The sequence below is a fragment of the Diceros bicornis genome, chromosome 3, assembly GCF_020826845.1.
Source record: "Diceros bicornis minor isolate mBicDic1 chromosome 3, mDicBic1.mat.cur, whole genome shotgun sequence".
NCBI classification, from domain to species: domain Eukaryota; kingdom Metazoa; phylum Chordata; class Mammalia; order Perissodactyla; family Rhinocerotidae; genus Diceros; species Diceros bicornis.
Window position 1 is genome coordinate 102,577,150 of NC_080742.1, and position 17,142 is coordinate 102,594,291.

The following is a 17,142-nucleotide window of genomic DNA, read 5'->3' on the forward strand; positions in this document are numbered from 1 at the left end:
AGTGTGGGTTCATGGATTATAACAAATGTACCACTCCGTGGGGATGTTGATAATGGGGGAGGCTGTGCATGACTGAGGGCAGGGGGTATATGGGCAATCTATGCATCTTCCCCTCAGTTTTGCTGTGAACCTAAAACTGCTCTAAAAAATAGAGTATTTTTGTATAAAAAGGAATGACTTTAGGTTTTGTTAAAACTTAGTGACCACTGAGGCCAGGGGAAAACTGCAGTCAAGGTTCTATGATCTGAAAAAGATTTATGCATAAGGGTGTTAATTGTGGCATTATGTGAATAGCAAAGATTGACAAACTATACATAGTTTAATAGATATATATAGATATAGAACTGATTTAAATGTATTATGGTACATACATATGATTGAATATTACACCTCCATAAAAAATGTAATGGAAATGCATTTAATAAAGCAGCAAAATGACAACAATATATTCAATGAGAAACGCAAGCTCCAAGCTAACTAAACGGATTATGGAGCAGTGATATGAAGGACACTCTGAAGCTTTCAACAATGAGGCAGGTCCAGACACACTGACATCAAGATGTCCAAGCCACCCAAAGCTTAAAAAGCAAGTTCCAATATCTTACAAACACTAGAATCCCATTTTTTTAAAACACAGATGTACGGATACATTGGTTTTGCGTAGGAAATCCAAAGAACACACAGACACTGGCAGTTTACCTCTGGGTGTGGGGCAGGTCTAGGAGGGCTGGCCACAGGGAAGGAAACTTCAGATTTCACTTTGTACCCTCTGCACTGTTTAGATATTTTTAAAAGGATCACATCTTAAATTTATAATATAAAAGTTAATTTAGAAATTTAAATATAACAGCCTTTATTCACAATAGCGGAAAGGTAGAAACAACCCAAGTGTCCATCAGTAGATGAATGGATAAGCAAAATGTGGTATATCCATACAATGGAATATTATTCAACCTTAAAAATGAAGGAAATCCTGCAATATGCTACAACATGGTTGAAGCTTGAGGACATTATGCTGAGTAAAATAAGCCAGTCACAGCAAGACAAATGCTGTATGATTTCACTCATATGAGGTTCCTAGAGTCATCAAATTCATAGACACAGAAAGCAGGATGGTGGTGCCAGGAGCTGGAGAGGGGAATGGGGAGTTAGTGTTTAATGAGGACAGAGTTTCAGTTTGGAAAGATAAAAGTTCTGGAGATGGTGATGGTGGTGGTTGCACAACAGAGAGGGTACTTAATACCACTGAACTGAACACTTAAAAATGGTTAACATAGTAAATTTTATGTTATGTGTATTTTACCACAATTTTAAAAATTTAAATATAAAAAGTGACCACGGTACTTTCATTACCTAAGAGCACCCTGAGTTCATGGGACTTGCCTGAGTTTTAATCCAGGGTGCGAGGAAGAACTAGCCCTTGTGAATACATTAAAAAGACAGGAGAGGCGGAGATATAGCTGCTTCTGGCTGCACCTGAGTGGGCCTTGCTCAGTGCAAGGTCTCACACACACACACAGGACTGAAAGGATGTACACCAAATTCTGACAGCACTTATCTCGTGGTGATGAGATTAAAGGTGATTTTTGTTTTCTTTTTTCTACTTATCTATTATTCGAGTTTTGCGTAGTAACCATTTATTATGTTTATAATTGGAAAAAAGTACAACAAATAATCTTTTACAAATTCTGATTCTCATAACAAACTGATCATGAAATTACAGAATAACATTCTAACAGGAGCATTCCCACCTGGTGGCAGCCAGGACACTGCATTCCGGTTAGAGAAGCTGGCCTAGATGATGGCCGAACCTGGCACTACAGCACTGTGCAGCAGTCTGGCCTTTCCATTATCCTATATCCTGTAAGTCTTTCCATTTTATGTGGCTTTAAAGCTTTCCGAAAGGAGACGAGGTGTAAATAATGAATAAATGAAGGAAAAGGGTCTCTTCTCTATGACAAGTTTTTACCAAATGAACATTTGCCACACCCATTAAGTCAGCAGCCTGGTTTATTTATCACTTATTTGGAGCAGATATGGGTGGATTTTCCTGTAGTTCTGTGTGAAACCTGAACTCTGAGGGTCACATATTGGATTCCACCGTGCTGAGTCACACAGAAGTTTTCTTGCCCTCTGCGCTATCACAGGATCCTCCCTTCCTGCTCTGGCGTAGCAGCCCTCTGGGTGCCTAAAATATCTAGTTCTCCAGGGCTGCACCCTCTTGAGAAGTTGTGGCATACCAGCCCTCTGACCTCCCTTCTGACTTTCTCAAACTATTGCTTTCAAGGTGAAGTTGGGTTTCGTGGAGAGGGCAGTCCGTGCGCTGCCCTTCACAGGGGTTCTGTGCAAGTGGCACATTGAATCTACCTGAACTTTCCACAAGAGCCCAGGGTTGTCACACTGCGTGGTATGGGCACTTTTCCAGGCAGTGCCGTAAAACTGCCCACCTGGTATCTGTTATCGTCGAACATCAACTAAATCCCAATAGTGCACTGAGTTGGAGAGGCAACCTCGGGAAGCCCTGGACTGAAAATTTAGAGGAAAGTTGGTCTTTTCTTCTTGTCCTTTTTCATTAAATCTGTAAGAGAAATCTTTATCCTCCCACTCCGGCTGACCCTGCCCCCAGGTGATCTTATTCTGCTCCTCTGCTCCCCCTGAAGGCTCAGCACACAACTTTGCACACAACGAACAGTCAGAGAAAGCCAAAATTCGGATCTGAATGGACATTTAAAGCATTAGGGTTCAGGACCAATTAGCCGGAGTAATAAAGTCAATTATGCTTAAACCTGCATTCTAGACAGTTGGCTCTTAAGAGCTCCAACTCTGTCCTAAGTGATCTGACTTCTGGGGTAAGTACATCACTCACCCTTTCAAACTACAGTTTCCTCATCAGGAAAATAAGATTGACAATAATACCATCTTTTAAGGTTGACATGAAGAGCAAATGAGACCATTTATATGGAAGAATCCACTCATTCATTCACTTAGCAAATACTGGGCCAGGCACATGCTGGGCCCTGGGACACAATGACAGAAAAACGGCAGTTTAACGTCTTCCTACAGCTTATGGTCTACAGGGAGACCAGCATTCAGCAAATAATCACACAAATATGCAGTTGCAGACTGTGAGATGTGTTCTGGAGGAAAGTACAGGGCAGATCCTTTGAGTCGGGTGGGGTGGAGCTCATATTATTGAGGGATCAAGCACTTTTCAAACAATCAAGTTGAAATCTGACACAGACATGAGTGGCCCACGACTGCTGGATGCTAAAATAAGATACAGCTAGACAGTGTCTCCCTCACAGAAGGACACTTCGCTACCTCTGAAGCCTTCTTGCTAAACACTGAACACAAAGGGTCAAATCTCTGGGCTAGCTCCTGTTTACAGGAGGTACAGGGCAGAGGAACGAGGTACACGTTATCTTTGGGATGCAATCAGCAAAGTCCAGAATGTAAAAAAAGCTCTAGTGACAAGTGAACTAGTTTTTAAAAAAATGTTGCAAGGAAAGAAAAAAGAGGGAGGAGAAATCTTCTGCAGATTAAAAGGAGCTTAACAGATATATCTACCAATTCAATGGACTTCCTTTGGATTCTGCTTCAAAACAACCAATTGCAAAGAAAATTTATGACAACTGAGAAGTTTGAACACTGATTAGATATTTGGTGATATTAAGACATTGCTATTAATTTTAATATGTGATAAAGCTATTATGGTTAGGTTTATAAAAGAGTCCTTCTCTTTCAGCAAAATAATACTGAAATATGGACAGATGACATGATTGGTGATGGGGGAGACTAGGGAGGTGGTGGGTGCACAGTAGTAGCAAGAGAGGCCAGGAGCTGCCATTTGTTGAAGCCCAGTGATGCAAGCAGGGGGTTCGTTGTACAATTCTCTCTATTTTGTGATTGACATTTTACATGACGCTTTTTAAAGCATACAGTGCAGCTGGGAAGACAGTATATATAAAAAGATAACCAACATGGCAAGTTAGCACAGAAAAAATGGCAAGCAAATTATATAGTTAATAAAGGTCATTGGAGAGTAGAGAAAGCATTTTCAAAGAGGATGTTCCTGAAGATCTGCACCTTGGGGGGCGTGAAGAAGAATGGGAAGGTACCAAGCAATGGGAAGGCAGGAAGCTCATCAGAGCGGTAGCAGCAGCACAAGCAAAGACACATGTCATATTCTACCTGTGAACGCACTTGTGGTGATGGGTTTAAGTCCCTCTGGTTGGAGCAGTAGTATTTACCTCTTCCTATTTCCAATAACTATGACAGAAGTAGTCAATAGATGGGACTTTCTAAGTTGTGGGACATGAGAAAGGACAGAGAAGGGATGATTAGAGAGAAAGAGAAGAGGACAACCCGACAGTCCATGACATGGGGAGGCACCAAAGCAGGAGAACACGGGGAGATGGAGAAGGGGCAGTCGACACCATAGGGAGGACCTGGGAGTCCAAGCAGAGCCCACCACGTGGCCATTGGGTGGCTGAGGGCGCCCCCAGCAGCGTGTTTACAGCAGAGGTGTGAGATGATACTGAGCTAGGGAAGAGCAGAAAGTACAACAACCATCTGAAAGCCACACAAGAAGATGAGGAGCACTGTTAGAGCCTAGCAATCACGAGAGCGCAGACGGCAGCAGGGCAGACAAAAGGGATTTCTCAGTGTAGTGCCTGGTTTAAAGCAGAGGAGAAACAGCCCCCAGAAGGAACATGCTGGAGGGAAAGGAGCTCCTCAGGATAGCAACCTCCCGTAGATAAATACCAGTCTCACGAATGGTGCATTTAGGTGCAAACAATTCTTAGTCAGGTGCAGAATCTGTTTTCTCATACACCTTTCTTTCCCAAGACAGGAACAAGGAGAAAGCATTACTAATGGCCACACATCCTTCCCTCTAATTATAACTTTGCATTTCTTCCATTTAGAAAGTGCCACAATGGTTATATGGACAAAAGAGAGAGGAGAGGGCTACCTAGCTGAAAAGCAGCAACGTTTACAAAAGAAGACTGTGAGAGCAAATTCAATTAAACGTTCACTTATAGAAAATAGAGTGCTAATGTGAATGTGATTCTCAGTCAATATTTTTTTTAAATCTGTTATCTGTTTGATTTTATTATTTGTATATCTTCAAAGGAGAAGTTATATTTTATAAGAATCTCACTTTATATTTTATGGTCTCAGAAAAGGGCTGTTAGAAAATAATAGATGACAGCCTTCTGCATCTTATAGAAGAGTGGGGACCAGTACATACTCCTCCTCCCGTGCGACAATCCTAACAGGTACATAACACACATACAAATACGGAAGGCATGGTATTTGGAAGTGACTGAAAGGCAGTCATTTCAAGGGCCACACAGTACACACACTCCATTGTGAGTGCCGTTAGCTTCAGACTGGGTTCTTCTGAGGACAAGGCAAAGAATCATAAACATGTGAGTGGGGCTTGAGTTTGACCATAAGGAGTGGTGAGGCGTGTGACAATGAAAGCATGAGCCGAATCTAAAAGTGCTCATTCAATTTTCCAAAACACTATGCAGCCAACAAAATTTGAGGGCCAGATTTGGCCATGTTCCCCAACCTATCATCTTCATCAATAAAGTCATAAAACTGTGAAATTGTAGGGAAGGGGTTTAAACACTGATGCCCCTTATACCCCTAGGAGAGATTCACATTCAGCACGAATATGACCAACTTCTCTTCTACCAGCACCAGAGGAAAGTGAGAATGCCAAAGGTTCACTTTCTCACAGTGCACCTCATTTCTGCCATTGTTCCCTAAGGAGAAGTGCTGATGTGTCTGAAAAGACGCTCACAATAGTGAAGAGCACATGCAGGGCTGGCCCAGGCAGGCGACAGAAAGCCAGAAATGAGCCAACACCAAGAACACCAAAGCGGGTAGGTGAGGCTGACTTACCATCGCCCCTGACCAGGGGGTCTTTGGAATCTTCTGGAGACAAAGGCCATTTCTGGGGGGCAGCTGGGGCTGAGAGGACCCTCAGCATTCTCCAAGGTGCGCGCAGAATGTTGCGCGGTCCCAGGTCACCCTCCCTGAGGGATGCCGGGGGCTTCCGAGCCGTATAGGTGCCCAGCGCAGCAACCAGATTCTGTCTGTCCACACCACCTGCCACCTTCGGGCTGAGCTCGTCGGGCTGGAGCCGGCTGAGGGTTTGCAGTGGGCGGCCCACAGGGTAATCTGCTCGGAGTGTAGGGACATAGGTCAGAGCAGAGGTTTGGGTCACGTAAGTCAGCATGCTCTCAGCCAGGTGGTCCTCACCCTGCAGGGGCCAGGGAACAAAACAGCAGCAGGTGAGTCTCCATCATCAGCCATGCATGCCAAAATAGCATTTGGTCTCAGTTTTCAAGGCATTAAACATCACCGAGGGCCAGCCCCGTGGCTTAGCGGTTAAGTGCGTGTGCTCTGCTACTGGCGGCCCGGGTTCGGATCCTGGGCGCGCACCGACGCACCGCTTCTCTGGCCATGGTGAGGCCGCGTCCCACATACAGCAACTAGAAGGATGTGCAACTATGAAATACAACTATCTACTGGGGCATTGGGGGAAAAAAATGAGGAGGATTGGCAATAGATGTTAGCTCAGAGGCAGTCTTCCTCAGCAAAGGGAGAAGGATTAGCATGGATGTTAGCTCAGGGCTGATCTTTCTCAAAAAAAAAAAAAGACAATAAACATCACCGAGCATCTGAAATGCACACCCAAAATAGGCACGATCCTTTTCATTCCACTGATTGACCAAGTTCCATAATCCATATTCATTATTGCATTTGTTTTTTTGTTTGTTTGTTTTGGTGAGGAAGATTGGCCCTGAGCTAACATCTGTCGCCAATCTTCCTCTTTTTACTTGAGAAGGATCGTCCCTGAGCTAACATCTGTGCCAGCCTTCCTCTGTTTTGTATGTGGGACACTGCCACAGATTGGCTTGATGGTGGTCTACACCCAGGATCCAAACCAGCGAACCCCCAGCCACCCAAGTGGAGCATGCAAACTTAACCACTAGGCCACCTGGCCAGCCCCTGAATTCATTTTTTAGTAACAGTTTTACGGAGATCAATTCACATACTATGAAACTCACTCAATTTGGTGTTTTTTAGTACATCCACAGAGTTGTGCAAACATCACCACTGTCTAATTCCAAAAGATTTTCATCACCCCAAAAAGAAACCTTGTACCCATTCCCATTCCTACGCCTCTCAGCCCCAGGCAACTATTAATCTACTTTCTGTCTCCATGGATTTGCCTATTTTGGACATTTCATATACAAGAATCAGACAATACATAGCCTTTTGTGTTTGCCTTCTTTCACGCAGAATAATGTTTACAAGATGCATCCACATGTGGCATGTGTCAGAGCCACATTTCTTTTTATGGCTGAAAATATTCCATTTTAAGGATATAGCACTTTTTGTTCATTCATCAGCTGATGGACATTTGGGCTGTTTCCACTTTTTGGACATTGTGAATAATACTGCTGTGAACATTCACGTACAAGTTTCCACATGGACATATGTTTTCAATTCTCTTGGGTCTATATGTGGGAGTGACAACTATTGGATCAACAGAAAAATCAAAAAATACCTGGAGACAAATGAAAATGAAAACACAACATACCAAAACTTATGGGATGCAGCAAAAATGGTACTAAGAAGGAAGTTTATAGCAATACAGGCCTACTCAAGAAACAAGATAAATCTCAAACAGTCTAACATTATACCTAAAAGAACTAGAAAAAGAAGAACAAACAAAGCCCAAAGTCAGTAGAAGGAAGGAAATAGTAAAAATCAGAGCAAAAATAAATGCAATAGAGACTAAAAAAACAATAGGAAGGATCAAGGAAACTAAGAGCTGGTTCTTTGAGAAGATAAACAAAATTGACAAACCCTTAGCCAGACTCACTAAGAAAAAAAGATAAAAGGCTCAAATAAATAAAATCAGAAATGAAAGAGGAGAAATTACAATGGACACCACAGAAATACAAAGGATTATGAGAGAACACCATGAAAAGCTATACACTAACAAATTGGATAACCTAGAAGAAATGGATAAATTCTTAGAATCATACAACCTCCCAAAACTGAATCAAGAAGAAATAGAGAATCTGAGTAGACCAATGACAAGTAAAGAGATTGAAACAGTAATCAAAACCCTCAAAATTTCATGGAAAAACACAATAATTTCCAACTCTGAGACTTTCAAAAAGGTTATGGCTATCCTAGAGGCATACGCAGAGCCCCCTTCATGGTGTGGTATGGGTCCATGGACCATCAATTCTTAAAATCTTGCCCATTCATGTTTTCTACATGCACTTCTCTTGAGGCACATGATGAATGTTGAGTCAATGGGGTGCTTACCTTGGGATCTAGTTAAGATGTGCAACCATCACTGAATTTAAGACAGGTGGCTCTGATGCCACAATTTGGCTATTTTCAAAAATACTTGGGTTCAGTCTTTTGGGATCAATTTTAGTGTAGAAAGCTGGAAATCAGGAATGGGTTAACATGGGTTCTAGTTTTCATTCTCTTACATGAATTTGGAAAAATCACTTGGCCTTTTGAGGCTCAATTTTCTTCTGTCAAAGACGGAGATTGGACATTATCTCTAAGATTATTTTTATTTCTAAAATGATGTGATTTTAGCTGTCACCCAAATTGTTTAATTTTGTCTGAGTACTAGCTGAAATCAACAGCTTTCCTTTAGAAAGAGAAAGTAAGACTCATTAGAGAGAGAGAAATACAAAATGCTACCACAACAAATAGCCCCTCCAGCAGTCTCCCACAAATTAGGGGTGAGTGTCAATCTTAAGCTCAGCCGTTCAGAAAGGCTGTCTCTGAACACTCAGTCAGGTCACAGCACTGGGGGCCGAGGATCCGCATCCAAATGGCTCATCAATGTGCCCACGAGCATCTCTCCTCTTTGCTGTGAATGCAGCCTCACCTGGAGCTTCGACTCACAGGGCCTTTAGTTGCAGTTGACCTGGAGAGCTCCAGTTAGAGGACAAGCCAGGCTGAACATAGCACACAACAAATTGCAGCAGAATGTAATCTGTGCAGTAGACTGGGATAAATAATGTATTTTGGGTCCGTTTATGCTCTGAACCAAATTAAGGTGAAAAGGGAAAAACAACATTTCAGTAAGTAGTCTGTAGAAATAATAGAAAACATCAGTTTTCACAAGTCACACCAGGTCCTCGGTAAACAATGGCCAGCTTGATGGTGTTTTGTGGGGAGCTTAGCTTACTGCAGCCTCAAGGTGAGGGTGCCCACCCCATAACCAAGAGGCCTGGGAGCTGGGAAAATGAGCAGTGAGGAAAAGCTTTCTTGTGGTTGCTTCCTCTTGTGTGGTTCCACATCTCGAAAGAGAGAGCTAGTAGATGGAGCTGGACTGAGGCCAGGCTGCCTGGGTTTGAATCCCACTTCGGATGCTCACAGGCTTAGTGACCTTTGCTTTGGTGAGTTCTTTAACCTCTAAGTCATCTCTAAAATGGGGTGGTAGTCATGGCGCTGGCACAGAAGTGCTGGTGGCTACACTACTACTGTGATTCCTACTATTATTTACTCCACTTTCTTATACCTTCATTTTCTTTAAAGCAGGAAGAAATCTATAAATCAACTGAGGAGGAGGCATGCAATTGTACTTTTTATTCCTCTTTTTTAAGTTTAAAATTCTATGACTTATTCTCAAAGCCCTTATTTTGAAGACCTATTAAGCTTCCATTCAACAAACCTATGACATCAGGTTTCCTAAGATAATGCTCAATAATTAAGACTGTTGTTGCCCAAATCTGGAAATTAGCAACCTAAAAGCACGAACATCGACCAACTTCTAGCACATGGTGTGGACACTCCTGGTACATTAATTCCTCATACCATATGTCAGAGAAATCTAGTTTGGGCATTCTTGCTGTGGTCCACTTTGTGTGTATGAAGCATCTGAGAACTGCTGCCAAAGTTTGCTGAAATGCCAAAGTTTACACTGAAATGATATTCCTCTAGGTATCTTGCTTAACCCATAGTGTTTACACATGAGAAAGAGTAGAATCCACTCACCCACACATTCCACAAGTGTTCGTGGAATAAAGCTAAGGGGAGAGAAGGCTCATTTGGGAGACTGGCCCAATCCTGTCAGCATCACTCTGTGTAACCTGTGTAACTTTGGACAAGTTATCTAACCTCTTTGAGCTTCACTTTTATCACCTGCAAAACTGGGAAAACAAATCCTTTTGTTCTTAAAGAAGTTGTGAGGATTAGAGAGAGTACAGGTAAAAGTGCCTGGCTCAGCACATGGCTCAGAGGAGGTATTTGATAAATGGTAGTCATCATCAGCATCATCACCACCATCATCCTCATCACCACCATTGGCAGCATCACCATCATCAGCCTCACTGCCATCAGCATCACCACCATCATCACTATCACCATCAGCATCAATAGCATCACAATCATCAGCATCACCACCTCATTCAGCTTGATCACCACTATCATCATTACCACCATCATCATCATCTATCATCACCACCATCAGCAGCATCACTACCATCATCATCATCATAACCAATACTGCTGCTGTGTGCCAAGCTCTGCACTATATTCTACGCAGGAAGAATGACTTGAACATGGCTCTGGCTTCAAGCAGCTTGTAGAATGAAATGAGAGCTAAGTCATAGACATTAGCAACCATAATGGAAAGTATATTATTAAAGCAGTTCAGTGATATGGAGTTTAGAAGGAAGTGATCATATTCAGCTGGAGGAAATTAGGGCAGCTTCCTAGATCCAGTTGACGCACGTCCCTGAGCCACAACCTACAGCATATCCCCTGCCTAACAGTGAGACAGTCATGGAAGTGTCTCCCCTTGCTCCCAGCTTCACCACCAGGGCCAGGAACCAGAGCTAAAAGTCAGGGCTCCTTCCTCTCATAGAAATCCACTCACCCCAGTCCCAGATTGCACCATTATGAATTCAGACTGCCAGGAAGGCCTGGAGGCCCTGGGGGTCCCACATGCCAGCAAACACTGAGTGGATGAGATTTTCGTCTATACACCGGTCACTTAGGCTCATCAGATATTCTCTTGTGCCAAGGAACCAAAACAAATTAGGAAACCCAAATTGGGCCATCTTTTGACCACATAACAAACATTTCCTCCAGTTTATCTCACAGCCTGAAGGCAGCATTGACAAGCACATTGATCAAGACTTGCTTGCTGCTGGCATAACAAAGCACACAGCAGTGAGGCTGTCCACAGGCTTCCTAATGAGACAGTCCCATGAAGCCATTGGACATGGCAAGATTTGGGAGCTCTGAGTGGGTGGCGGTTCTCAGGAACCCCTCACCTCCAGCTCATTAATACAGAGTTCGGATTACTTCTGTGCCTTTCTGTGCTGGGGCCATGGAAGGTGATTTTGGCAACTTGTTTACTCTCTGTGTGTCTTTCTCTCTCCCTCTCCATCCCCCACACTCCAACATAGTGAAAGGTTGTCAGTGCTTGATAGTGTCTAGGCTCTAAGTGGCCTGTCCATGTGCAGGGGAAGAAGATTGAAGGTGTCATTCTTACTGACAGCAATGTCAACAGGACAAAAGAAATTTCTGCATTCAGAGGAGCCTCACGCTGGTATATACTGTGCTACCTTTGCAGCTGAGATATGGAGCATTCAGCTAGAAAAATCAGTCCCCAAACAGTTTTTACAGAGTTCACAAAATCTATGAGGTTGAAGAGGTGGTAAGTTCCAACTACAGGGTCGACAAAAATAAGATGTGGATGTTAAATATGGATATCTGCAAATGACACTACATTATGCTAGCTTGGAATTATTCTAAAGAGACAAAGGACACGAAGGAAATATTGTTGCTTCTCATCTCTATCCCACTCTGCACTACCTTCTTCCTTCTGTCATTTCTGCTTCTTTATGCTCTCTTTCTGTTTGGCATTTTGGCCTTTCCAGCAGCTGCACCCTATAGCCTCATACCAGAGAGTAAAAATTAAAGGGAATGGACTGAAGCAGAGAGTTGCAATCACTTTTCCTATCCACCTTGGATAAGCATGAGGCATGGAGTTATAGGCCAATCAAATAACCACCTGGAGGACAGCAGGATAATCATCACAAAGTGGGTCATGTTTTCTGAGTGCTATTGCCAGGCTGTTCTTTGGCTTTGTATGTTCTAATTGTTTTTGACCCTCTCAACAACCCTAGGTGTGGACACAACTATCCTCATTTTACAGGGAGGGAGACAAGATCTCCCACTAAGTAAGGAGCAGAGCTGGGATACAGCCCCAGGCATCTGGCTTTGGGCTGTGCCACGGAAAGAAGCAGGCTTGTCCTGCAATCTGCCTGACGGAAAGCGACAGAACTGTGCTCACCTGAGTTTGGAAGAGGGAACTCGGTGACCTTGTTTTGGCTTAAAAAATAAACATGAAAAAGTTGGACAAGAATCACAGGGTTCTGATTTGAGCTCTACCACCAACTATTTGAAAGTGGACATTTCACTCCATCTTTCTCAGCATCAGTTTCCCTATCCGTAAAAGGAGATGACTGAACTAAAGGTCTCAAGGGACATTCTCATCCCAGTGAAACACGAGTCTACAGAAAGCACAATAAAACCTCATGTAATGAGGCCATGGCTTCTTTTCTGCATCCACTTATTCAGCTCTGAAGAATCTGGAGGGGAGAAGTGAACAACTGTCAGAGAACACCCAAGTAGCTTCTCACACGCAGTAACAAGAAGAGTTCAGTCAAAAACAAAGAGAAAGAGACTGTCTTCTGCCCACACAGAATTCAACACTAAAGAAAAACATGACAAATACATGGCTTGCTATAAAGCTTCGTTGCTGCTTGCTCCATGTGCTTACACAACCGTCTCTCCTATCGGCAAGTCAGCTGCAGAGGGCAAGGCCAGGATACCTTCCCCTGCAACTGCACTGTCCACCACAGGGCCCTGCGGGACAGAGGCTCAACTGGCTGCCCGGGGAGAGCCCAGGACAGAAAAACAGAGCCGGGAAGGGAACAAGACCTGGGTCTGGGATAGAAAGTGCATGTGTGACCATAGTGCAAATAAGGTCAAGAATTGAACCTAGCACTTCTGTGTCTGTCACATCTTAGGCACTAACCAAGCTAGGTGAACAGATGAACAGAGGAATGACAGGTAGGTTGGTCTGCCCATCGAGCCCAGTTCTGAGCTGGTTAGAACCGCAGGCTTCGTGTAAGTGGAGGGGGCTGCTTCTGCAGGTGGGACTTTATCTGGCAGGAAATCTGGCTGACACTCAGTGACTACGACTAGCATGCATTAATCCCTTCCTTCACATTAGACATAGCTGTGTGCTTGAAGAACAGAACATGAACCCTGAGAACAGCTCTACCACAAAGGTGAGTAGAAATAACAGCATGAGCTGGCAACTTTTTTAATCAAATGAACATCATGGATGTGGCACATATAAAACGTTGTGGCCATGGTCCTCACAGCTCTGTGCCTTTGCATATGCTATTCCCAGCGGCACAGCTACGTAGAAGGCAGGAGGGAACTCTGCGTCCCCAAACTTGATTTCCTAAGGCAACACCTCTTCAAAAGTGGAGAGACAGGAGATGAGGGGCTTGCTAGTGGACATCTGGGTTGTTTCTAGTCTGGGGCTGTTATGAATAAGGCTGCCATGAACAGCTGCATGCAAGTCTACTCGTGAACACAAGTTGTCCTTTCTCTTGGGTAGACACTCAAGAGTAGAATTGTTGCGTCACAGGATAGAGGGATGTTCAACAGTAAAGAAACCACCAACAGTGGTTGTAACGGTTTATGTTCCCACTAATTGGAGAAGTTCCATTACTCTACATTCTCACCAAGAGTTGGTATTACAGAATTTTTAAAAAATTTTAGCCAACCTAGTCGACATGAGTGGTAGTTCCTTACAGAGTTACACTGTATTTCCCTAATGAATAACGATGGTTAGCACCTTTGATGCCCTTGTTGGTATCTGTATATTTTTTTTATAAAGTATCTGTTCAAAACTTTTACACACTTTTGGGTTGGGCTGGTTGTCTTTTTTTCTTTTTCAGCTTTATTAACGTATAATTGACATATAATAAACAGTACACATTTGTTCTGACATAGGTCGACACCTATGAAACCATCACTAGAGTAAAGACAATGAACATATCTGTCACCCTAAAAGTTTCCTCATCCCCCTTTGTAATAGTTCCTTCCAACTCCTCCCCACCCCCACATCCTCAGGCAACTCGATTTGCTTTCTGTCATTTATACACTAATTTGCATTTTCTAAAAGTTTGTATAAATGGAATTATAACAGTATATATTCCCTTTTTCTTTCAGTCAGTATAATTATTTTGAAATTCATTCATGCTGCTGCATGCATCAACAATTCATTCATTTTTATTGCTCAATATGATTTCATTTTATGGATCAAACACAATTTGCTTATCCACTCACTTGTTGATGGGCATGTGGGGTTGTTTCCAACTGTTGGCAATTACTATTAAAGCTACTATGAATATTCATCTACAAGTCTTCAAATGGACAAAGGTTTCGTTTACCTTGGGTAGGCGTGAGATGGCTGGATCATCGAGTAGGTCTGTGTTTAATTTCTTAAGAAACTGTCGAAATGTTTTCCAAAGTAGCTGTGCAATTTTACCTCCCACCGTCAGCGCATGAGGGTCTCGGTCCTCCACCTCCCTGCCAACACGTGGTGTGGTCGGTGCTCTACATTTTAGCCATTCCCATAGGCGAGCAGTGGCATCTCGTTGTTTCAATTTTCATTTTCCTGATGAACAATGATGTTGAACTTTTCATATGTTCTTATTTGCCGCTTATTTATCTGCTTTGGTAAAGTGTCCAAATCTCTTGCTCAATTTTTTATTTGTCTGCTTTTTTGTTTTTAATGAGTTTTGAGAGTTCCTTATACATTGTGGAGAGAAGTACTTCTTCAGGTGTATTATTTTTAAATATTTTTTCCCAGTTTGTGACTTGTCTTTTCATTCTCTTAACAGTATCTTTTTTTTTTAATTGAGGTTATACTGGCTTATAATATTGCATAAATTTCAGGCATACATTATTATATTTCAGTTTCTGTACAGACTGCATCATGTTCACCACCAATAGTCTAGTTTTCATCCGTCACCATACATATGTGCCCCTTGATCCCTTTCACCCTCCCTCGACCTGGTAACCACATATCCATTCTCCTTATCTATGTGTTTAACAGTACCTTTTAAAGAACAAAAATTTTAAATTTTATGAAGTCCAATTTTTCTTTTATGGATTGTGTTTTGGTGTCATATATAGATCAGTTTGGGGGAAACTGCCACCTTAACACTATTGACACATGATCTTCTGACATATGATCATAGTATATATCTCCATTAATTTAGATCTTCTTTAATTACTCTCATTTTTAAATTTTCAATGTACAAAGCCTTACACATATTTTGTTAGATTATCTCTAGCTGTTTCATGATTTTGATGCTATTGTAAATGATATTTTTATAATTTCAATATCTAATTGTTTGTTGCTAGTATATAGAAACACAATTGATTTTTGTATACTTTTTTGTATATTTTTTTGCATCATCACTGCTACACTCACTTATTAGTTTTAGTAGCTTTTTTGTAGATTTCACCAAATTTTCTCCAAAGGTGATCATGTAACCTGGATATCTTTTATTTCTTTTTCTTGATTTACTGCACTGCCTAGGACTTCCAGTGCAATGTTGAACAGAAGAGGTAAGAGCAGACATCCTTGTCTAATTCCAGATTTTAAGCAGAAACCATTCAGTTTTTCCTCATTCAGTATAATACTATTTGTAGGTTTCTATCATGAATGGATGATGGCTTTTGCCAAATGCTTTTTCTGTATCTGTTAAGACTATCATATAGTTTTTCTTTTCCTTGTTAATATAGTAAGTTATACTGATTAATTTTCAAATGTAACCAATCTTGCATTTCTGGAATAAATCTCCCTTGATCATAATGTATTATCATTTTTTTATATTGTTGGATTTGATTTGCTAAAATTTGTCTAGAATTTTTGCTTTTGTATTTCTGAGGGATAATGATCTGTAGTTTTCTTTTCTTTTAATATCTTTCTCTGTATGTTTTGACCTTTTGACATTTATTGAGACTTATTTCATGGCCCAGCATATGATACATCTTGGGAAATACTTTGTGTGTATTTGAAAAGAATGTGTATTCAGCGGTTTTTAGGTGTATCGTTCTATAAATATCAATTAGGTTAAGCTGGTTGATGGTATTATTCAAATATTCTATATCCTCACTGATATTTTATCTATTTGTACAATAAGTTACTGAGAGAGGAGAGTTAGAATTTCTAAAAATTATTTTGGACTTGTATATTTCTCTCTTCAATATTCTCATATTTTTGCTTTATGTATTTGAAACTCTGACATTAGGTTCATAAAAGGATTTCTATGTCATCTTAATGAATTGACCTTTTAGTCATTATAAAATGTCTCTATCTCTGATACTATTTATCCTCAAGTGTACTTTGATTAATATTAATATAGTCACACCAGCTTTCTTATATTTAGAGTTTCCATTGTGTACATTTTCCATACTTTTACTTTCAACCTATATATGTCTTTCTATTTCACGTACTTTGGCTTTAGTAGAATATAGTCGAAACTTGTTTTTTGTTTTTATTCAGATTAAACATCTTCGTTTTTTATCTGGAGGGTTTAGTCCATTTGTATTTAATGTAATTATCAATATGGGTGGATTTAACTCTACTTTCTTGATATTTGTTTTATATTCAACCCATGAGATCTTTGTTCCTCTCTACCTTCCTCCTTTCTTTCTCTCATATGGATAAATAAAGCATTTTTAACATTCCATTTTATCTCTGAACTGACTTTTAGTTATACTTATTTTTACTTATCTTTGAAAACAGTTGCTGTAAAAATTATAATGTATGTCTTTAATTTATCACAGTCTACTCTCAAATAATATTACAAAACTTCACAAATGAACAGAAAGTCACAATAGTGTAATTCCAGCATTCCTACCTACTCTTTGTGCTCTTGTTTTCACATATTTTTCTTCCACATAAGCTATAAACCCCACAACACATGTTTTTTGGGGGGGTGAGGAAGATTAGCCCTGAGCTAACATCTGTTGCCA

The 17,142-nt window shown here is 41.2% G+C and overlaps 1 protein-coding gene across 1 annotated transcript in view; it reads right to left on the minus strand.

Moving 5' to 3' along the window:
• PTPRN2 (protein tyrosine phosphatase receptor type N2) overlaps nt 1–17,142 on the minus strand; it is a 911,136-nt gene that overhangs the window by 579,145 nt on the left and 314,849 nt on the right. The window contains exon 6 of the mRNA XM_058535313.1: nt 5,914–6,274. Within this exon, the coding sequence (XP_058391296.1) occupies nt 5,914–6,274 (361 nt within the window). The remainder of the gene's footprint in view (nt 1–5,913; nt 6,275–17,142) is intronic.